Consider the following 22,426-nt stretch of genomic DNA (forward strand, 5'->3'; position numbering starts at 1 on the left):
AGTTGGGAATGGACATTTCAGAATCTTTGGTGGCCTTCCTAAGCCAGGATTCAGACACTGCTAGAACATCAGGGTTGGCTGAGTGTGCTAACGCAGTGAATAACTCAAATTTAGGGAGGAGGCTTCTGATGTTAACATGCAAGAAACCAAGGCTTTTGCGATTACAGAAGTAAACAAATGATAGCGCCTGGGGAGTAGGAGTGATACTGGGGGCTACAGGGCCTGTGTTAACCTCTACATCACCAGAGGAACAGAGGAGGAGTAGAATAAGGATACCGCTAAAGGCTTTAAGAACTGGTCTTCTAGTGCGTTGGGTACAAAGGAAAAAAGGGGCCGATTTCCAGGCGTTGTAGAATAGATTCAGGGCATTATGTACAGACAAGGATATGGAAGGATATGAGTACAGTGGAGGTAAACCTAAGCGTTGGGTAAAGATGAAAGAGATAGCATCACTGGAGGCTAGAAACCCACTTGCATTGGCTACTATGTGTGTCTGTACTTCCTGAACTGCACCTGCCTGATATGCTATCTTTACGAGGACAGCGAGAGAAAATGTTTGTGACAATCTGTCTTTCACATCTTAATATGTGTTGAAAATGATGAGACTTTGGTTCAGAAGCATTAGTCATTCTGCTGGCATGCCTGTCTTGTCTGCATGTCTTGTCTGCCTGTCTGTCTCTAGCTTGTAAATACACCACCACATCACTGTCAGTACACAGTGGGCGGGATAGACAGGAAGAGAGGAAGATGTCACAGGTGAAGGAAATAATGACGCAAAGGATGGGTAGAGAAGAGAGAGAGAGACACACCTTAAAGAATAATAGTTTGGGGGGGGGGGGGAGTCGAAGTTACAGACAACAAATACTTGGCAGTGCTAAAGGTAAGACTAGATTATCTTATGTGTTGGTTGTTTACACCACAGATTTTTACATTAATATATTTTGAACTGAATTGAGGCTCAAAGCTAGAAGTTAGTGCAGTCACCATCAAATTATGATAAATGTACAGATTTTCAACATGTAGTAACCTTGTAATGTCTTTTGGCATTATTTGTTGTGTGTACTTTTTAATACCTATTTAGAAATGTTACTGAATTAACTCAAATGACAGACAGTTAATGATTTATCATTGTTTATAGAATGGCAGTGGAACAGTTCTTTGTGGCTGCGCTGATGTTGTCTGCACACCTAGCATTCTCATATCCTCTGGTAACCATTTTGTCCCTTTTATGTCCGTTCTTGTTATTTGTTATGACTGCTTATGAAGTCTGTTATAACCGTTTGACAGTATCATAGATCTCATGAGACTGTGTGTTTGTGTTGTGTGTTGTCAGACTACAGAGACATATTACATGGATGCAGGGAGACAGTGCAGACTGTGTCCGCCAGGTGAGAAAGAAATGCCCTTCATGATAGCCCCTTACTTTTTATTTGATTTATATTTCCCTTATTCTTCTGCCCTCATCTCCACATTTTATCACTTCGTCCTACAATCACAACATATTACCATTTTCTACATTAATAGTTTGTTTCAGAATGTGTGTGAGTGTGCGCATGTGAGTCTCTGAATGTGCATAGGTTCTTAGGAATCATGAGGAAACTATGAGATGGTTTCTCTCTCTCTCATGATGAGAACTGGAGCGCTGTGCTATGACCACATCCTTCATTAGTATGCAGACTAGGCCAAAAGGCTCTCGCTCTGTGCTCTCCATCTCTTCCTGTTATTCTCTGCTCTCTGTCACTATACTCCCTCTCTTCTCAGTCAGCAACAGACTGTGTACTAAAACGGTACCTGAATGTGTGTGTGCCTATGTGTCAAAAAGAGTTAGCATTATGTTCTGACATCCAATACTCATGTAGTCTATTACAGGACATTTATAAAACTGCAGCGTCTATCATTTCGTATTGTTATTGTAGTGCTTACTTATGCCTTGACTTCCCTTGTCTCTTCACTCTCTCCTTGCTCCTCTCTTTCTAGCTTGTTCTCTCTATCGCTCTATTTCCCTATATTTTTCCCAAACTTCATTTCCTTTACTCCATATCTGCTGTCCCATGTCTTAGAGACATTGAACCACTGGACACTTCCCATTTCACACTGAGCATTTAAATACTGTATTCCCAACATAGCACATTCTAATATACAGTTGAAGACGGAAGTTTACATACACCTTAGCCAAATACATTTAAACTCAGTTTTTCACAATTCCTGACATTTAATCCTAGTAAAAATTCCCTGTCTTAGGTCAGTTAGAATCACCACTTTATTTTAAGAATGTGAAATGTCAGAATAATAGTAGAGAGAATGATTTATTTCAGCTTTTATTTATTTCATCACATTCCCAGTGGGTCAGACGTTTACATACACTCAATTAGTATTTGGTAGCGTTGCCTTTAAATTGTTTAACTTGGATCAAACGTTTCGGGTAGCCTTCCACAAGCTTCCCACAATAAGTTGGGTGAATTTTGGCCCATTTCTCCTGACAGAGCTGGTGTAACTGAGTCAGGTTTGTAGGCCTCCTTGCTCGCACACGCTTTTTCAGTTCTGCCCACAAATTTTCTATTGGATTGAGGTCAGGGCTTTGTGATGGCCACTGACTCCAATACCTTGACTTTGTTGTCCTTAAGCCATTTTGCCACAACTTTGGAAGTATGCTTGGGGTCATTGTCCATTGGAAGACCCATTTGTGACCAAGCTTTAACTTCCTGACTGATTTCTTGAGATGTTGCTTCAATATATCCACATAATTTTCCTTCCTCATGATGCCATCTATTTCGTGAAGTGCATCAGTCCCTCCTGCAGTAAAGCACCCCCACAGCATGATGCTGCCACCCACGTGCTTCACGGTTGGGATGGTGTTCTTCGGCTTGCAAGTTCCCCCTTTTTCCTCCAAACATAACGATGGTCATTATGGCCAAACTGTTCTAGTTTTGTTTCATCAGACCAGAGGACATTTCTCCAAAAAGTGCGATCTTTGTCCCCATGTGCAGTTGCAAACCGTAGTCAGGCTTTTTTATGGCGGTTTTGGAGCAGTGGCTTCTTCCTTGCTGAGCGACCTTTCAGGTTATGTCGATATAGGACTAGTTTTACTGTGGATATAGATACTTTTGTACATGTTTCCTCCAGCATTTTCACAAGGTCCTTTGCTGTTGTTCTGGGATTGATAAAGCACTTTTCACACCAAAGTACGTTCATCTCTAGGAGACAGAACGCGTCTCCTTCCTGAGCGGTATGAAGGCTGCGTGGTCCCATGGTGTTTATACTTGCGTACTATTGTTTGTACAGATGAACGTGGTATCTTCAGGTGTTTGGAAATTGCTCCCAAGGATGAACAAGACTTGTGCAGGTCTACAATATTTTTTCTGAGGTCTTGGCTGATTTCTTTTGATTTTCCCATGATGTCAAGCAAAGAGGCACTGAGTTTGAAGGTAGGCCTTGAAATCCACCACAGGTACACCTCCAGTTGACTCAAATTATGTCAATTATCCTATCAGAAGCTTCTAAAGCCATGACATCATTTTCTGGAATTTTCCAAGCTGTTTAAAGGCACAGTCAACTTAGTGTATGTAAACTTCTGACCCACTGGAATTGTGATACAGTGAATTATAAGTGAAATAATCTGTCTGTAAACAATTGTTGGAAAAATTACTTGTGTCATGCACAAAGTAGATGTCCTAACCGACTTGCCAAAACGATAGTTTGTTAACAAGAAAGTGGTGGAGTGGTTGAAAAACGAGTTTTAATGACTCCAACCTAAGTGTATGAAAACTTCCGACTTCAACTGTATCTACTGCTGTACATATAATTCTTAGTAAATCTTCCAGTGTACATACGCATAGATTGCATTTGGGTTGTTAATTGGATTCAACCCGACGTTCTTGATTTCTTATTAAAAAAACACACTTAAATTATTTGTGTACTTATTTGTGACATTTTACTGCACTGTTAGGAGCTAGTAACATACGCATTTCGCTGCACCCGCTATAACATCTGCTAAACTGTGTATGTGACCAATAAACTTGATTTGATATCTTTCCATATCTTTCACCTCCCCTCTCTCTCTATCTCAGGTCATTATCAGAGGTCCTGTTCAGAGTGCTCTCCCTGTCGTGATGGTTCCTACACAACACGATTGAACGCTGAGTCCAGTTGTCATTCCTGCTTCAAAGACTGCAAACGTGGTACATAAACACAAACAACTCATTCACAGAGCAATGTAACATCTGAGTAACACTTTATTTAGTGAGAAACACTTCAACTATATATTGTTTGTAAATCATTATGTCATTTATTTGTTATTTTTTTGTTAACTTTTTATCATTCTTATTTTATTTATTTTTTGGCCCGTCTTCGGAGGACGAAAATACCCTTTTTTTTAACAGGTCATTTTTTATTTCACCCCCTTTTTTGTCACCAATTTCGATCTTGTCTCATCGCTGCAACTCCTCAACAGGCTCGGGAGGCGAAGGTCCAGTCATGCGTCCTCCAAAACATGACCCGCCCGCTTAACCCGGAATCCAGCCGCACCAATGTGTCGGAGGGAACACCGTTCAACTGACTACCGGGGTCAGCTTGCAGGCGCCCGGCCCGCCACAAGGAGTTGCTAGAGCGTGATGAGCCAAGTAAACCCCCCCCCCTCGCAAAGCCCTCCCCTAACCCGGATGAAGCTGGGTCAATTGTGCGCTGCCCGAGCACACCGGTTGTGATACAGCCCGGGATCGAACCCGGGTCTGTAGTGATGCCTTAGACCGCGATGCATTGCCTTAGACCACTGTGACACTTGGGAGGTCCTACAGCTTTTTATTTTGTTGTTACATGTACATTCTACACCCATTTTACATACGTGCCATTTTTTTTTTTACAGTAGTTACTTAGCAAGAATAAAGTAATTTGATATTTTGATATAAATTACATCTAGATAGATAGTGCTTATACATTATACATCGTGTTTTCAGTCATAACTATTATAGAACATGAGCTTTTAAACCCACCCCTCAGCTACTCTCAGTCCGTCCCCCCTATCTCCATAAACCGCCCTCTTATGATTTCCATATGCCATACATGTCATTTCTTACCAAAAGTCATAGAATGTATGTCTACAGTATGGACACTATTTATTACCATGTAATAGCTGTACTAAACCTTTTGTTTTGGCTGTGTTTGTTTGGGTCTGTGTGTCAGATTTGCACCTGGTGGAGGTTGAGCCGTGCACTTCTGTATCGAACGCTAGATGTCGCTGTGAGGCTGGTTTTACCTGCACCGACCAAGACGGCCAGACAGGAAATTGTAGAGACTGTGAGATGATCCCTCAGCTGCTGCCACCTAGCAATGGTACTGTACTGTGTGTGTGTGTTGCCCATTGGCCTTCTCTTATGCCTGTCTTCCTTCACTGTGTTGTATTTTTGCCAGGTTCTGGATATTGAATCAGTGTGTTTGGTTGTGGATAGATGTTGATGTTTTCCTGCCTGTGTGCACTTTGTCTGATTACAGTAGTGGGCATCAGAAACAACCAGACAGGAACTTCCTCTGAACACAGCAGGACTTCCTCTTCCGCTGGACGCTGTCAACCTCCCCAGTGAGCCTTTATTCTTTTTTATATTCCCTACACATACTGTCACAGACTGTCACAGACTGTCACATACTGTAACCAGACAGATAAAGAGGCTCTGGTTAAAGCCTTCTCCTGTCAGGAGGGCTAGTTCTGGCAAGGTTGTTATTTTATTGTATATAACCTTCATACCAGAAGATCCGGTATCAAATAATTGTCAGATATCTAAGTGGTAATGGATTTTTAGGATATTAAATACATTTCTCAGCTCAGTGGCATGGCCCCACTTCAGTGTTGACAGGCTGTGAATGTGTATGGATGTGTTACATGATGAGTCCTTTACCTCTGTCTCACCCAGCTGTGACACTCCAGGATCACCAGTCTCACAAGCAGGCAACGCCACACATCACACAACAGGTGAGTGTGTGTGTGTCCATCAGTTATTTTCATTACAGTCCGAATATATTGAAACTGTGGTAAGGTACAGATACAGTAGTTTCTCCATCTCCTTTCCCCACCAGCTGACACCAGCAAACACCTGGCAGCCATTTTGTGTCCTATGGTGGTCATTGGAATCCTAGCCGTTATCATTCTGTTATGTATCCGTCGCCCAGGAGATGAAGCCTGTTTCAAACAAGGTAAGGCAGTGTTCCTCTGTTCAGTCTCAACTGTAGTTACATTTACATTTTACATTTTAGTCATTTAGCAGACGCTCTTATCCAGAGCGACTTACAGGAGCAATTAGGGTTAAGTGCCTTGCTCAAGGGCACATTTACGTCATTTAGCAGACGCTCTTATCCAGAGCGACTCACCAATTGGTGCGTTCACCCTATAGCCAGTGGGTAGAAGGATTACTTTATCCTATCCCAGGTATTCCTTAAAGAGGTGGGGTTTCAAATGCCTCCGGAAGGTGGTGAGTGACTCCGCTGTCCTGGCGTCGTGAGGGAGCTTGTTCCACCATTGGGGTGCCAGAGCAGCGAACAGTTTTGACTGGGCTGAGCGGGAACTATGCTTCCGCAGAGGAAGGGGAGCCAGCAGGCCAGAGGTGGATGAACGCAATGCCCTCGTTTGGGTGTAGGGACTGATCAGAGCCCGAAGGTACAGAGGTGCCGTTCCCCTCACTGCTCCATAGGCAAGCACCATGGTCTTGTAGCGGATGCGAGCTTCAACTGGAAGCCAGTGGAGTGTGCGGAGGAGGGGGGTGACGTGAGAGAACTTGGGAAGGTTGAACACCAGACGGGCTGCGGCATTCTGGATGAGTTGTAGGGGTTTAATGGCACAGGCAGGGAGGCCAGCCAACAGCGAGTTGCAGTAGTCCAGACGGGAGATGACAAGTGCCTGGATTAGGACCTGTGCCGCTTCCTGTGTAAGGCAGGGTCGTACTCTCCGAATGTTGTAGAGCATGAACCTGCAGGAGCGGGTCACCGCCTTGATGTTGGCGGAGAACGACAGGGTGTTGTCCAGGGTCACGCCTAGGCTCTTCGCACTCTGGGAGGAGGACACAGCGGAGTTGTCAACCGTGATGGCGAGATCATGGAACGGGCAGTCCTTCCCCGGGAGGAAGAGCAGCTCCGTCTTGCCAGGGTTCAGCTTGAGGTGGTGATCCGTCATCCATACTGATATGTCTGCCAGACATGCAGAGATGCGATTCGCCACCTGGTTATCAGAAGGGGGAAAGGAGAAGATTAGTTGTGTATCGTCAGCGTAGCAATGATAGGAGAGGCCATGTGAGGATATGACAGAGCCAAGTGACTTGGTGTATAGGGAGAAAAGGAGAGGGCCTAGGACTGAGCCCTGGGGGACACCAGTGGTGAGAGCACGTGGTGCGGAGACAGCTTCTCGCCACGCCACTTGGTAGGAGCGACCGGTCAGGTAGGACGCAATCCAGGAGTGAGCCGCGCCGGAGATGCCCAGCTCGGAGAGGGTGGAGAGGAGGATCTGATGGTTCACAGTATCAAAGGCAGCAGACAGGTCTAGAAGGATAAGAGCAGAGGAGAGAGAGTTAGCTTTAGCAGTGCGGAGAGCCTCCGTGACACAGAGAAGAGCAGTCTCAGTTGAATGACCAGTCCTGAAACCTGACTGGTTTGGATCAAGAAGGTCATTCTGAGAGAGATAGCAAGAGAGTTGGCTAAAGACGGCACGCTCAATAGTTTTGGAAAGAAAAGAAAGAAGGGATACTGGTCTGTAGTTGTTGACATCAGTGGGATCGAGTGTTGGTTTCTTGAGAAGGGGAGCAACTCTCGCTCTCTTGAAGACGGAAGGGACATGGCCAGCGGTCAAGGATGAGTTGATCAGCGAGGTGAGGTAGGGGAGAAGGTCACCGGAGATGGTCTGGAGAAGAGAGGAGGGGATGGGGTCAAGCGGGCAGGTTGTTGGGCGGCCTGCAGTCACAAGTCGCAGGATTTTATCTGGAGAGAGAGGGGAGAAAGAAGTCAAAGCATAGGGTAGGGCAGTGTCATTAGACTCAACAAACGAGGATCGAATGTCGTCAACCTTCTTTTCAAAGTGGTTGACGAAGTCATCCACAGAGAGAGAGGAGGGGGGGGGCGGGGGGGGGAGGATTCAGGAGGGAGGAAAATGTGGCAAAGAGCTTCCTAGGGTTAGAGGCAGATGCTTGGAATTTAGAGTGGTAGAAAGTGGCCTTAGCAGCAGAAACAGATGAAGAAAATGTAGAGAGGAGGGAGTGAAAAGATGCCAGGTCGGCAGGGAGTTTAGTTTTCTTCCATTTCCGCTCCGCTGCCCGGAGCTCTGTTCTGTGAGCTCGCAATGAGTCATCAAGCCACGGAGCTGGAGGGGAGGACCGAGCCGGCCGGGAGGATAGGGGACACAGAGAGTCAAAGGATGCAGAAAGGGAGGAGAGGAGGGTTGAGGAGGCAGAATCAGGAGATTGGAGGGAGAAGGATTGAGCAGAGGGAAGAGATGATAGGATGGAAGAGGAGAGAGTAGTGGGAGAGAGAGAGCGAAGGTTGCGGCGGCGCATTACCATCTGTGTAGGGGCAGAGTGAGTAGTGTGGGAGGAGAGCGAGAGAGAAAAGGAAACAAAGTAGTGGTCGGAGACATGGAGGGGAGTTGCAGTGAGATTAGTAGAAGAGCAGCATCTAGTAAAGATGAGGTCAAGCGTATTGCCTGCCTTGTGAGTAGGGGGGGACGGTGAGAGGGTGAGGTCAAAAGAGGAGAGAAGTGGAAAGAAGGAGGCAGAGAGAAATGAGTCAAATGTGGACATAGGGAGGTTGAAATCCCCCAAAACTGTGAGGGGTGAGCCATCCTCAGGAAAGGAACTTATCAAGGCGTCAAGCTCATTGATGAACTCTCCAAGGGAACCTGGAGGGCGATAGATCATTGTGTTAGAGCAGACCAACTCTCTCTCTCTCTCTCTCTCTGTACACTAGAATGAGACTAGATAGATAGACTGTAAGTCGCTTTGGATAAAAGCGTCTGCTAAATGGCATAAAAAAAAAAAATTAAAAAAAGAAGGATTAGACAGTGATGTCAGATATCAGGATTTTACAAGAAGTAGGTCTGCACTAGGAGCCAACTGTAGCTTCTTGTGAATGTAATTTAATGAAAAGATTGCAACACTCTCTCTGTGTAGACCTACTTACCTGTTTCTAGTGTCTACATGTACCTAGAAAGCATTAAAATGTGGAGTTAGATGATAAAACATTGCCCTTTCAATCATAGATGATTCATCAATGAAATACCCATGAATGGCTCACCATCAGTTTGCTGGGTTGACTAATAGATTTATGTCTGTTTTTTCCAGCTCTCAAGTTCAGTAACAAGGTATGTGTAATACCTACGGTAACTAACTACATTATGTGTGTAATGTTTACATTGTCATTTGTGTGTGCCTGACCTAAACCCTATATAGGCATTGTTGACAATTGTGTATTCCAGTAACTATGGATTTCTGTGCTCTTATGAAGGGAGTAAGAGAAGCGTCGCCTAACAAGACCAAAGAGCCAACTTATCAACACCATACTAGACAACCACAGCCCAGTGTTAAGCACCAGACAGTGGACCCACCACCCCTTACAGCAGCAAATATGGGTACTACGGATACATACAAATCATTATTTTCACCCCAAGATCGTGAAAAACAAGGAATCTAAATATGGTTGAGTTACTCTTGTGGTATTGCTATAGATGCACGTCAGTCGTTTAACTTGGAGTTTTGCAAAGATGATGCTTTGAAGTCCATGGGGGATTAGCATGGGAAGTTGATTAGTTTCAAGATCCATAGTGAATAAGGCTGATGATGAATATAGAATCTAATATCACTTTCCCTTTGTCTGTGTCTCTCTCAGGCCCGGTCCATGTCCACAATGCTGGAACAGTCATCTTCAGTTTACTCAACCAGTTCACTGGTATGGGTGGAGGGACGGAAGAGAGAGGGCAGAAAGAGAGGGATGAGGAAGGAGAAGGATGTCCGGCCCACCCCACACCCTCCCCTAACATCCATCTATCCCAGGAGGAGAGGAATGGAGAGATGGACTGTGTATTCTTCCCTTCACAGGAACAAGGGAAGGACAGTCACATTTCCAAAGAGGAGGTGCTATGAGGGGAGGGGGATTGAGATCAGAGGACACTCCAAGTGAAAGCTTCCCTTCTAGGATCAGTTTAGCCAACCCTACATCCTAATGTTAATCATAAGGAGGATTAAGACTGGTATGACCCTGGATCAGTGGTAAGGGACAACATCTACCTGGGGCTCTATTCAATCTGTATCACTGAAGCGTTACAGATTGAGCTATAGGAATGTAAAGGTAAGGTCATTTCTGATTGAGCCGACATATACAGCGTTTACCGTGAATGCAGTCTCCCCTAACGCGGGAACATTGCCTTTACATTTCCATCAAGCTGTAACGCTGAACTTCTGCGATACGGATTTAATAGAGCCCTTACTCTCAGAAGAACACAGGTGAATCCCAAAACTCTAGAATGTACATTATTTTCTGTCCTAGACCTAGATAGAGTTAGATATCTCACCATGGTGGTCATGCTCACATGCACTTGCTCTCCTGTTATTGTACTGTATAATAATCTTTCAGTCTCAACTGTTGCTACCTGTTTTTCTCTGTGTTCATGAGGCACGTTGAACTGTTTTTGCACAAATTAAAAGCAAATGTTTCTATTAATACAGGTGATGGGGTAATTGTATGAAATTACAGTAGCCCGGTAACATTTGTGATTCTGTTCTTTATTGAAAATACAGCACTGTATGTTTTAAACAACCACTACTATGTAAGAGTATACACTAGCATAAAGCATAGATACAGCAAAAAGCATAATTGTAACGAAGGTGTAAAACATCTTCAACATAAACATGTACTGTACATGTATTCAGCACACAAATGATTGTGTGTGTGTGTGCATTCGTGCGTGCGCATGTGTACGTGTCTGTCTCTCTCTGTCTCTCTCGTTCACACTCTTCCAGTTACTCACTCTCACTCTCCGCTCTCTCTCGGTCACAGACACCCCCCCCCCCTCTCATCTTTAGCCTGTGTCTTCATACTTCAAAGTGTATTTTGTCCTATTTTCTTGTCCTCTCTGAAAGCCCTAGATACAGAAGCCACTGCATAACAACAATACAGCAGCCTGTCTAGCCTTCAGGTTGGCTTCACATCAATGGGAATGTGAGGTAGTCTGTTTGTCTCCTGGGTCTCCCAGCTCGCTGTCCCATTGTGAGGTCTCATCCTCTCCTTTGACACCCACTTCCTCCATCATACGTCCAGTAGCAGCTCTGGCTTTCCACACACTTCCTGGACCGGCATGGGCACTTTCTCTTCCGCTGTGCTCTGATTGGCTGGAGTCATCTTTTTGGAAGACCAGAAGCCTGATGGACCAATAAGATGAGGGTTAGGTCAAATGTGCGTGCATATGTATTGTGTTCAATAGAACTACAGGACAGATGAACAGTGACGTGGACTTACTGTTTGTTGAACCAATCCATCGCAGAACAGGTTTGAGCTTTGAGATGGCAACAAGGCAGGTGAGCAGTACACACACACACACTGCAGTCACGCACACCGGGAGCCACTTGCTATCATCTGTTTGTGCGTGTATGAGAGAGGGGAGTGGAGAGAGAGAGAGAGGGGTCAGGGCCGTACACATGAACACCTTTCTGAGAGAGAGGACTAATTTCTGTTTGGCTCTCATGGCATTTTTACATGTAACTTTGAACATTTTCATCATTTGTATCCATTGTATTGTATTGTAGTTTACCTTGGTTTGGTTTTGTGTTGGGCCCAGTACCAGGTTCGGTGACAGGTTCAGCTCTATCGTTAGGGATGTCAGGCACCGAATGGTTTGACACTGTAGCTGGCATGATGGGAGGTGTTATTATGTGTTTGGTTCTGGTCGGGCTGGGGTTCTCCTCACAGTCCAGACACGTGCCACTGCCTCTGCAGCGGTAGCCTAGTTTACAGCTGCACACATCATTACTCTTTTTCGAACAGTGAGATACATGCTGCAGCTCTGTAACATAACACACAGGAACACAACTCATTAGTGGACTATTCGTTTGTGTGCCTTCATGTATACTGACTTTGACATACTGTTTGATTCATGTAGTCAAACACACAACCTAAAATCATGCCTGAATATGAGAAAATCTCATCTTCAAAATGACTCATAGGACCTTGTTGAATCAGGTTTTGACTCACAACGAACTGAAGTGTATATTACCGTCTGACCCCACCCTTCTCTCTCTCTCACACACACACACACACACACACAGCAGCCATTTCACTAGAGTGATTGACAGTTAAAACATGTGTTCACCGTGAGTTTGTGGCTACTCTCAAACCTCTCCCACCTCTGTGTTTTCCCTCTGTTTGCAGGTTGATATTTAAAAATAGTTAGATAGTCTCTGTTTTTGGTCCCCGCCACACTCGATGACTGTCACGATCGTTGGAGGAAGTGGACCATACTTTATTTATTTCACCACACGAAACAAAACAACAAAACGATAACGTGAAGTCCTTGGTTACCTACACAAACCATACACGGAACAAGATCCCACAACACACTGTGAAAAACAGGCTGCCTAAGTATGGTTCCCAATCAGAGACAACAAGCAACAGCTGATACACGTTGCCTCTGATTGAGAACCACACCGGCCAACATAGAAACAAATGAACTAGATAATCACCCTAGCACACAAAACACATAGAAACCACACCCTGGCTCAACATAACAGAGTCCCAGAGCCAGGGCGTGACAATGACAACATATAATGAAAATATGAATTTCTGTTTGCTGCACTTTCTGATGTTTATCTCTAAAGTAAAAAGGTTATTTCCACCGGTGAGATGGTATCTATCTGTCTACCACTAACCCCTCCCACTATCCCCCCCATCACCACTGATATCCTTGACATTACTTGGTAGACATGCCTCCCTTCTGCCCTCCAGGCCCCCCAACCCTCCTCTCCTCCTGGGTGGGTGAGTCAGTGTTTCTCAGTGGCCCCTCCCGTTCCCCCTCTCTCTCTGACTGTGTCCCACCATGGTACAGTGAAGGGGGAAATCCCATGCAGGCTATGTGTTTTCATGTGCAAAGTCCTTCATAACTATGACTTAGAAAAACAGGTGAGTAACAGTTTTAGACAGCCAGACAAGACCAGCATCAGTGCCAATCATAGGTTGGTGGAAATGTGTAGATGTGTAGACACACACACACACACTCACACTCACACTCACCACTCATGCTGCAGCCATTGCAGGATTTGCAGCTGCTGTCGATGTTGTAGCTGTCTGAGTAGTAGCCGTTGCTGCAGTCATCACACTGGGTTGGGCTGTTCTGACCAGTGCAGCGTCTCACCATATACTGACCTGCAAAGAGCAACACAGTAAATTACACACACATACACACACACACACACATACACCTGATAAAAGTATTTTTCGAATGGCTTACCTGGTGGACACTTGTTGCAGCACCATTGGCTTACTGACTGTGGCCAAGCATACTGTGTCTCCTTGTTGCACGTGAGGGATTGGACCAGAGAGAGGAGAGAAGGGAGGGATAGAAAGATGTGGGTGATCCACCAGAAGAGATACATCTGAGAGGGATGAAGAGAAAAAAAGGAAGACAGTCAATATTTAACAGACATTTTACAAGACCTTCAGAACATTGACATACACTGAGTGTACAAAACATTAGGAACACCTCCCTAATATTGAGTTGCACCCACTTATGCCCTCAGAATAGTCTTAATTCATCATGGCATGAACTCTACAAGGTGTCGAAAGCGTTCCACAGGGATGCTGGCCCATGTTGACTCCAATGCTTCCCACAGTTGTGTCAAGTTCGCTGGATGTCCTTTGGGTGCTGGACCATTCTTGATACACACCGGAAACTGTTGAGTTTGAAAAACCCAGCAGCGTTGTAGTTCTTGACACACTCAAATCGGTGTGCCTGGCACCTACTACCATACCCCATTCAAAGGCACTTAAATATTTTGTCTGGCCCATTCACCCTCTAAATGGCACACATACACAATCCATGTCTCAATTGTCTCAAGGATTCAAAATCCTTCTGTAACCTGTCTCCTCCCCTTCATCTATACTGATTGAAGTGGATATAACAGGTGACATCAATAAGGGATCATAGCTTTCACCTGGACTTACTTGGTCAGTCTATGTCAAGAGCAGGTGTTCCTAATGTTTTGTACACTCAGTGTATACCGCATTCATAAAGATATCATCCAACAATATATTATCAAGAGATAAAGCATTGCAATGGCAGGACATTATCGTAGGCCCCTAACACTAGCTATAAGAGACAGTTTCAAGGACATGACAAACAGGAGACCACCTAAAGTAGAATACATGATACAGACTCCAGACAAAACATCTACATGCTGACAGTTCAAAACTAAGCGGTACCAAAACCAATGACACAAACACGTCCAACTGTATGCCATTATAGATACAACAAACAAGCCCAGGACTCTAACGACAAACCTGAAAAAAACTTGTTTCGGTAAGGAAGTGTAGAGCCTGACTTACTGTGTCTCAGAGAGGATGAGAGAATGAGATAGATGTGACCCTGGACCCTCTGACTGTGTGACTGAACTGGGGATCAGAGTGTGGCAGAGTATTATTCAAAAGATGAGTCATAAGGGAAACTGCCATTTCAAAAGACTCCTTTCTCTATCTCTCTGACGACCCCCCTAGTTCACTCTGAACCACCATGCCGCTTAAAACCCTAAACTTACCCTCTTCCTCCCCCTTTCTTTCCACTGCCGTATGTCTGTCTCTCTCGTTTCATCAAAAACTGTGATATTAGGATCCAAAACAATCTTTAAGACACTCTTATGTCCATCTGTCTCTCTCACCCTCGCTCTGTTGCTTTCATGACAAGGTAATTTCAAAGTGAATATGACTACATTACACTCATCTTAGGACCAGTCATTTTCTTCACTGTAAGCAGCAGCCGTTCTTATTTAAATAAACCGTCCAGTCAATCCATACTCAGATCAGACTGAGAGAAATGACATTATGACATTCTTTACTGACATGTACACAACAGATCTTTTGAGCTACATTGACTCCTGTGGGTTAACTGAATGTCATATTTAGCCTATCATGTTTAGTGTGTGTGTGTGTGTGTGTGTGTGTGCGTGCGCGTGTCTCGTGCATGTGTGTGCGCTTGTGTGGTGTGTGTGTGTGTGTGGTTCAACCATATGCAGCCGTGTCTCTCTCAGTCAGTCAGAGGTCACGTGGTTTCATTGACTCTCTGGTCTGCTCCTTCTCAGCTCAACCTCGATTTTCACAGAAGCCAGCCACATCACATGACCCTGGGTGAACTGTCACAGCCCAGGGAACAGCAGCAGGGACGACCCTCTACACATCTCGCTCCACCTTCACCTCAGGCCTCTGAGCAGGCACTACTCATACAGCATACACAGATTACTGTAACAAACAGAAATGACTGGGCTGAGACACAGAGTCTGCAGAAACAATAAACAGTTGATAACCAAAAAAACTAATGACTGATTCTCATTAATGTTCCCGCCAGCGTTTTCTTATTATATGTTTACCATTGGCTGAAGGTTATATTTTCTTGATGATGTACTGTAGTTGGATGACACCTAGTACACAGAAGAGGCTCTAGAGGGCATGCACATGCTGCGACTACACTCCAGCAGTCTTTACTGTTGGATGGTGCATCTCTCAATACTAATTAATTAAATTAAAACTAAGTAATTGTGTTGTAACTAGACTGAACAAAAATATAAACGCAAAATATAAAGTGTTGGTTCCATGTTCCATGAGCTGAAATAAAAATATCCCCGAAATTTTTCATCCGCACAAAAAGCGTCTTTCGCTCAGATTTTCTGCACAAATTTGTTTACATCCCTGTTAGTGAGCATTTCTTCTTTGCCAAAATAATCCATCCACCTGACAGGTGTGGCATATCAAGAAGCTGATTAAACAGGTGCACCTTGTGCTAGGGACAATAAAAGGCCACTCTAAAATGTGCAGTTTTGTCACACAGCACAATGCCACAGATGTCTCAAGTTTTGAGGGAGTGTGCAATTGGCATGCTGACTGCAGGAATGTCCACCAGAGCTGTTGCCAGAGAATTTAATGTTAATTTCTCTACCATAAGCTGCCTCCAACATTGTTTTAGAGAATTTGACAGTACATCCAACCACCTCACAACCGCAGACCACATGTAACCACGCCAGCCCAGGACCTCCACATCCGGCTTCTTCACCTGCGGGATCGTCTGAGACCAGCCATCCGGACAGCTGATGAAACTGTGGGTTTGCACAACTGAAGAATTTCTGAACAAATTGTCAGAAACCGTCTCAGGGAAGCTCATCTGCATGCTTGTTGTCTTCACCAGGGTCTTGACCTGACTGCAGTTTGGCGTCGTAACCGACTTCAGTGGGCAAATGCTCACCTTCGATTGCCACTGGCACGCTGGAAAAGTGTGCTCTTCACGGATTAATCCCGGTTTCAACTGTACTGGGCAGATGGCAGACAGCGTGTATGGCGTCGTGTGAGCGAGCGGTTTGCAGATGTCAACGTTGTGAACAGAGTGCCCCATTGTGGCAGTAGGGTTATGGTATGGGAAGGCATAAGCTACGGACAATGAACACAACTGCATTTTATCGATGGCAATTTGAATACACAGAGATACCGTGATGAGATCCTGAGGCCCATTGTCTTACCATTTATCCGCCGCCATCACCTTATGTTTCAGCATGATAATGCAAGGCCCTATGTCACAAGGATCTGTACACAATTCCTGGAAACTGAAAATGTCCCAGTTCTTCCATGGCCTGCAAACTCACCAGACATGTCACCCATTGAGCACGTTTGGGATGCTCTGGATCAACGTGTACAACAGTGTGTGCCAGTTCCAGCCAATATCCAGAAACTTCGCACAGCCATTGAAGAGGAGTGGGACAACATTCCACAGGCCACAATCAACAGCCTGATCAACTCTATGCGAAGAAGATGTGTCACGCTGTATGAGGCAAATGGTGGTCACACCAGATACTGTCATGTGAAATCTATAGATCAGGGCCTAATGAATATTTTAATTGATTGATTTCCTTATATGAACTGTAATGAATGGAATTGTTGCATGTTGCGTTTATATTTTTGTTCAGTGTAGAACAGCCAGTAGAGGAGTTCACGCACACTGTTGGGAGTATGACACTATCAGGTGAAATAAGGTCGCAACAGTGAAATTGTCAGTCCTAATTGGCACTGACCCTTGATGGGCTTATGTGTGTGTGCGTGTGCGTGTGTGAGAGAGAGAGAGATTGGGAGAGATAGATAGAGAGAGATAGAGAAATGGATAAGGCTGGTGAGAGCTGTGAAGCTTTGAGAAGGACGTGGGCTCTGAAGAAAGGAAGTAGGTTCTGAAGAAAGGAAGTACTTCTCACTGCACTGCTGAACAATCAGATAAACACAGGTAACAGAAAGATAAGGCATATTTATAATCTAAATATCTATAGGGGTAAATTGAGCCAATGGGTTAGTTGTTCTTGGAAACCATAAAAAAAATGGATAATTTGACCAAATATTTAGGAAGTGGTCATCATTTCATAGAGTCTGTGAAGGAAGAAACCACATGGAAAAAGCGACAAGCAAGTTATGTCCAAAAAACTGATTTTCACAAAGTCAAATACATTTGTGTTATAGGTTTCATGATGCTAGTTGTAGGTTTCATAAACCAACGTAGATAATTTAAAAACGGTTTTATACACAGGAGGTTGGTGGCACCTTAATTGGGGAAGACGGGCTCGTGGTAACAGCTGGACTGGAATAAGTGGAATAGTATCATCTACATCAAACACATGGTTTAAAAAAAGTGTATTCCATTCGCTCCGTTCCAGACATTATTATGAGCCGTCCTCCCCTCAGCAGCCTCCACTGGTTTTATACATCAGTTGGGGTCTCTATAAGATACAATATGAGGTCCTGAACCTAGCATGAAAGTGCACCCTTGTAGCTGTGTGGGCTAATATAGTCAAAATGGTTTCTTTGGGGTAAATTGCACCATTATTATTGTGTATATATAATGTATGTGTCAGAGCGACGTGTATGCGGTAAGCGAAGTCAAGAGCAGGACACCGAGCTACTGGCAACGTACTTTACTGACACAGTAATCAAAGTACAACACATAACTCCTAACAGGGAGGAACAATAACCCGCACACAATAGCAACTGCCGACCTAACGAAAAACAATCACGCACAAAACACAATGAGAGACAGAGGGCTATAAAGGGAATACAATATAACATAATGGGAAACAGGTGTAAACAATAAAGACCAAACAAGACAAACACCGAAACATAGATCGGTAGCAGCTAGTACTCCGGGGACGACAAACGCCGAAGCCTGCCCGAGCAAGGAGGAGGAGCAGCCTCGGCTGAATCCGTGACAGTACCCCCCCCCCCCTTGACGCGCGGCCCCAGCCGTGCGCCGACCCCGGCCTTGGGGACAGCCAGGAGGACGCGGAGCAGGGCAGGTCGGATGACTCCGGTGGAAATCCCTCAACATGGAGGGATCTAGGATGTCCCTCCTAGGGACCCAATACCGTTCCTCCGGACCATACCCCTCCCACTCCACGAGATACTGCAGGCCCCCCATCCGACGCCTCGAATCCACGATGGAACGGACTGAGTACGCCGGAGCCCCCTCGATGTCCAGTGGGGGCGGAGGAGCCTCTCGTACCTCACTCTCCTGGAGTGGACCAGCTACTACCGGCCTGAGGAGAGACACATGGAACGAGGGGTTAATGCGGTAATTAATGGGCAGTTGTAACCTATAACATACCTCGTTCAATCTCCTCAGGACTTTAAATGGCCCCACAAACCGCCGACCCAGCTTCCGGCAGGGCAGGCGAAGGGGCAGGTTTCGGGTCGAGAGCCAGACCCGATCTCCCGGTGCATACACCAGAGCCTCACTGCGGTGGCGATCGGCGCTCGCCTTTTGCCGCCTGATAGCCCGCTGCAGATGGATATGCGCAGCGTTCCAGGTTTCTTCCGAGCGCCGAAACCACTCGTCCACCGCAGGGGCTTCGATCTGGCTCTGATGCCAAGGTGCCAGGACCGGCTGATAACCTAGCACACACTGAAAAGGCGTAAGGTTAGTTGAGGAGTGGCGGAGTGAGTTTTGGGCTATCTCTGCCCAGGGGATATATCCCGACCACTCCCCCTGCCGGTCCTGGCAATAGGACCTCAGAAACCTACCCACATCCTGGTTCACTCTCTCCACCTGCCCATAACTCTCGCTGTGAAAACCTGAGGTAAGGCTAATTGAGACCCCCAGACGTTCCATAAACGCCCTCCAGACTCTAGAGGTGAACTGGGGACCCCGATCAGACACTATATCCCCAGGTACCCCGTAGTGCCAGAAGACGTGTGTAAACAGAGCGTCAGCAGTTTGTAGGGCTGTAGGGAGACCTGGCATAGGAATGAGACGGCAGGCCTTCGAAAACCGATCCACAACGACCAAGATCGTCGTGTTCCCCTGGGAGGGGGGAAGGTCCGTGACAAAATCCACCGATAGGTGAGACCACGGCCGTTGTGGAATGGGTAGGGGTTGTAACTTCCCTCTGGGCAGGTGTCTAGGCACCTTACACTGGGCGCACACCGAGCAGGAGGAAACATAAACCCTCACGTCCTTAGCTAAAGTGGGCCACCAGTACTTCCCACTAAGGCAGTGCACGGTCTGACCCGGATGACCAGAGGAGGGTGACATGTGAGCCCAATATATCAATCGATCACGAACCTCGAGCGGCACGTACTTCCGACCCTCTGGACACTGTGGGGGAGTAGGATCGGTACGTAACGCCCGCTCGATGTCCGCATCAACCTTCCATACCACCGGTGCCACCAGACAAGACTCCGGAAGTATGGGAGTGGGCTCAATGGACCTCTCCTCTGTGTCATATAGTCGGGACAGGGCATCTGCCTTAGCATTCTGTGACCCTGGTCTATAGGTGAGCGTAAATACAAATCGGGTGAAAAACATAGCCCACCTTGCCTGGCGAGGGTTCAGCCTCCTCGCCGCCCGGATGTACTCCAGGTTACGATGGTCAGTCAAAATGAGAAAAGGGTGTTTAGCCCCCTCAAGCCAATGCCTCCACACCTTCAGGGCTTGAACCACAGCTAACAGCTCCCTGTCCCCCACGTCATAATTGCGCTCCGCCGGACTGAGCTTCTTAGAAAAGAAAGCACAGGGGCGGAGTTTAGGTGGCATACCCGAGCGCTGAGACAGTACAGCACCGATCCCAGCCTCGGACGCATCCACTTCAACTTGGAACGCCAAAGAGGGATCCAGATGTGCCAGCACCGGAGCCGAGATAAACAGGTCCTTCAGATGCCTAAAAGCCCTGTCCGCCTCAGCCGACCACTGCAGACGCACCGGACCCCCCTTTAGCAGGGAGGTAATGGGAGCTGCTACCTGCCCAAAGCCCCGGATAAACCTCCGGTAGTAATTGGAAAAACCCAAGAACCGCTGCACCTCCTTCACCGTGGTGGGAGTCTGCCAATTGCGCACGGCTGAAACACGGTCAATCTCCATCTCCACCCCTGACGCGGACAACCGGTGTCCCAGGAAGGAGATGGACTCCTGGAAGAACAGATATTTCTCCGCCTTCACATACAGGTCATGCTCCAACAGTCTACCAAGCACCCGACGAACCAGGGACACATGCTCGGCTCGTGTAGCGGAGTATATTAGAATGTCATCAATATACACCACTACACCCTGTCCATGCAAGTCCCGGAAAATCTCATCCACAAACGATTGGAAGACTGAAGGAGCATTCATTAAACCGTATGGCATGACGAGGTACTCATAGTGACCCGAGGTGGTACTGAATGCTGTCTTCCACTCATCTCCCTCCCTAATGTGCACCAGGTTGTACGCGCTCCTGAGATCCAATTTTGTGAAGAATTGCTCCCCGTGTAATGACTCCGTCATACTAGCAATCAGAGGGAGAGGATAGCTGTATTTGATTGTGATCTGATTGAGACCACGGTAGTCAATACACGGGCGTAAACCCCCATCCTTCTTCTTCACAAAAAAGAAACTCGATGACGCAGGGGAAGTGGACGGCCGTATGTAACCCTGTCTCAGAGATTCGGTGACATATGTCTCCATAGCCGCCGTGTCCTCCTGAGACAGAGGATACACATGACTCCGAGGAAGCGCAGCGCCTACTTGGAGGTTTATCGCACAATCCCCCTGTCGATGGGGTGGAAATTGAGTCGCCAGAAGGCGAGTGCCAAATTGGCATATTCAGGTGGAATGTGCATGGTGGGAACTTGGTTCGGACTTTCCACCGTCGTTGCCCCTACGGAAACACCTACACACCTCCCGAAACACTGATCAGACCATCCCTTGAGAGCCCTCTGTTGCCATAAAATGTTAGGGTCATGAGATGTTAACCAGGGAAGCCCCAACACAACGGGAAACGCAGGAGAATCAATCAAATACAAACAAATTATCACCTCATGGCCCTCCTGCGTTTTCATCCTGAAAGGTGCTGTGACCTCTCTAATCAACCCTGACCCCAAAGGGCGGCTATCTAGGGCATGGATAGGGAAGGGCACATCAACTGGAACAATAGGAATCCCTAACTTATAGGTGAACTGGCGATCGATAAAATTCCCAGCTGCACCTGAATCTACTAGCGCTTTATGCTGGGAATGAGGAGAAACCTTGGGAAACACAACTTTAATACACATATGCGCAACAGGGAGCTCTGGGTGAGTTGGGTGCCTACTCACCTGGAATGACTCATCAGTGCGCTGCCTACTGCCTCGATTCCTAGGAGACCCTCCCCAGCACCGACCAGCAGTGTGTCCTCTGCGGCCACAGTTGGTGCAGGGGACGGCCTCTCTCCTGGTCTCTCTCCTGGTTTCCCTAGTGCCAGCACCTCCGAGCTCCATAGGGGTCGGCTCGGAAGTGCTGGGGGATGGAATGGACGAATCCGGACGTCCGCGGGTAGCCAACAGGGTATCCAGGCGAATCGACATGTCCACCAGTTGGTCGAAGGTTGGTGTCCCTGCAGGCCAATTCCCGACGCACGTCCTCCCTCAGGCTACATCTGTAGTGGTCGCTGAGGGCCCTCTCATTCCATCCCGCGTTGGCAGCCAGCGTCCGGAAGTCCAGGGCGAACTCCTGCGCGCTCCTCCTCCCCTGTCTGAGGTGGAATAGACGCTCACCCGCCGCTTTACCCTCCGGTGGATGATCGAATACTGCCCTGAAGCGGCGGGTGAACTCTGCACAGTTGACAGTAGCGGCGTCTATTCCCCCCCACTCGGCGTTGGCCCACTCCAGCGCCTTGCCGGACAGACAGGAGATGAGGGCGGACACGCTCTCGTATCCCGAGGGCACCGG

General features: G+C 46.6%; 2 protein-coding genes across 2 annotated transcripts; one reads left to right on the top strand and one right to left on the bottom strand.

Annotated features, from left to right (window-relative positions):
- The first annotated feature begins 823 nt into the window (after nucleotides 1-823).
- Nucleotides 824-10,681, top strand: LOC311127034 (tumor necrosis factor receptor superfamily member 5-like). The gene is made up of 10 exons (XM_084158781.1): nucleotides 824-880; nucleotides 1,139-1,208; nucleotides 1,334-1,388; nucleotides 4,068-4,178; nucleotides 5,179-5,328; nucleotides 5,488-5,572; nucleotides 5,904-5,962; nucleotides 6,067-6,183; nucleotides 9,443-9,595; nucleotides 9,853-10,681. Exons 2-10 carry the CDS (start codon nucleotides 1,140-1,142, stop codon nucleotides 10,104-10,106), a joined length of 1,053 nt encoding a protein of 350 aa, XP_084014907.1. The 5' UTR covers nucleotides 824-880; nucleotide 1,139; the 3' UTR covers nucleotides 10,107-10,681.
- Nucleotides 10,682-11,229: 548 nt separating this feature from the next.
- Nucleotides 11,230-14,594, bottom strand: LOC311127042 (uncharacterized protein). Its single transcript, XM_084158791.1, has 6 exons — nucleotides 14,557-14,594; nucleotides 13,463-13,607; nucleotides 13,246-13,377; nucleotides 11,771-12,022; nucleotides 11,479-11,595; nucleotides 11,230-11,381 (listed from the first exon to the last, which is right to left on the bottom strand). The coding sequence occupies exons 2-6, from the start codon at nucleotides 13,605-13,607 to the stop codon at nucleotides 11,269-11,271; spliced, it is 759 nt and encodes a 252-aa protein (XP_084014917.1). The 5' UTR covers nucleotides 14,557-14,594; the 3' UTR covers nucleotides 11,230-11,268.
- Nucleotides 14,595-22,426: the final 7,832 nt, after the last annotated feature.

The sequence above is a fragment of the Coregonus lavaretus genome, assembly GCF_964263955.1.
Source record: "Coregonus lavaretus genome assembly, chromosome: 3".
Taxonomy (NCBI): Eukaryota; Metazoa; Chordata; class Actinopteri; order Salmoniformes; family Salmonidae; genus Coregonus; species Coregonus lavaretus.

Bases quoted from the DNA above. Each gene is read 5' to 3' on its own strand.
- LOC311127034 (XM_084158781.1), top strand. From the start codon at position 1,140: ATGGCAGTGGAACAGTTCTTTGTGGCTGCGCTGATGTTGTCTGCACAC. The intron at 4,179-5,178 runs GTACATAAACAC...TCTGTGTGTCAG, and splicing joins CTTCAAAGACTGCAAACGTG to ATTTGCACCTGGTGGAGGTT. The intron at 9,596-9,852 runs GTACTACGGATA...TGTCTCTCTCAG, and splicing joins CCTTACAGCAGCAAATATGG to GCCCGGTCCATGTCCACAAT.
- LOC311127042 (XM_084158791.1), bottom strand. From the start codon at position 13,607: ATGTATCTCTTCTGGTGGATCACCCACATCTTTCTATCCCTCCCTTCT. The intron at 11,596-11,770 runs GTAAACTACAAT...ACGCACAAACAG, and splicing joins CAACACAAAACCAAACCAAG to ATGATAGCAAGTGGCTCCCG. The intron at 11,382-11,478 runs GTAAGTCCACGT...TTGGTCCATCAG, and splicing joins ATGGATTGGTTCAACAAACA to GCTTCTGGTCTTCCAAAAAG.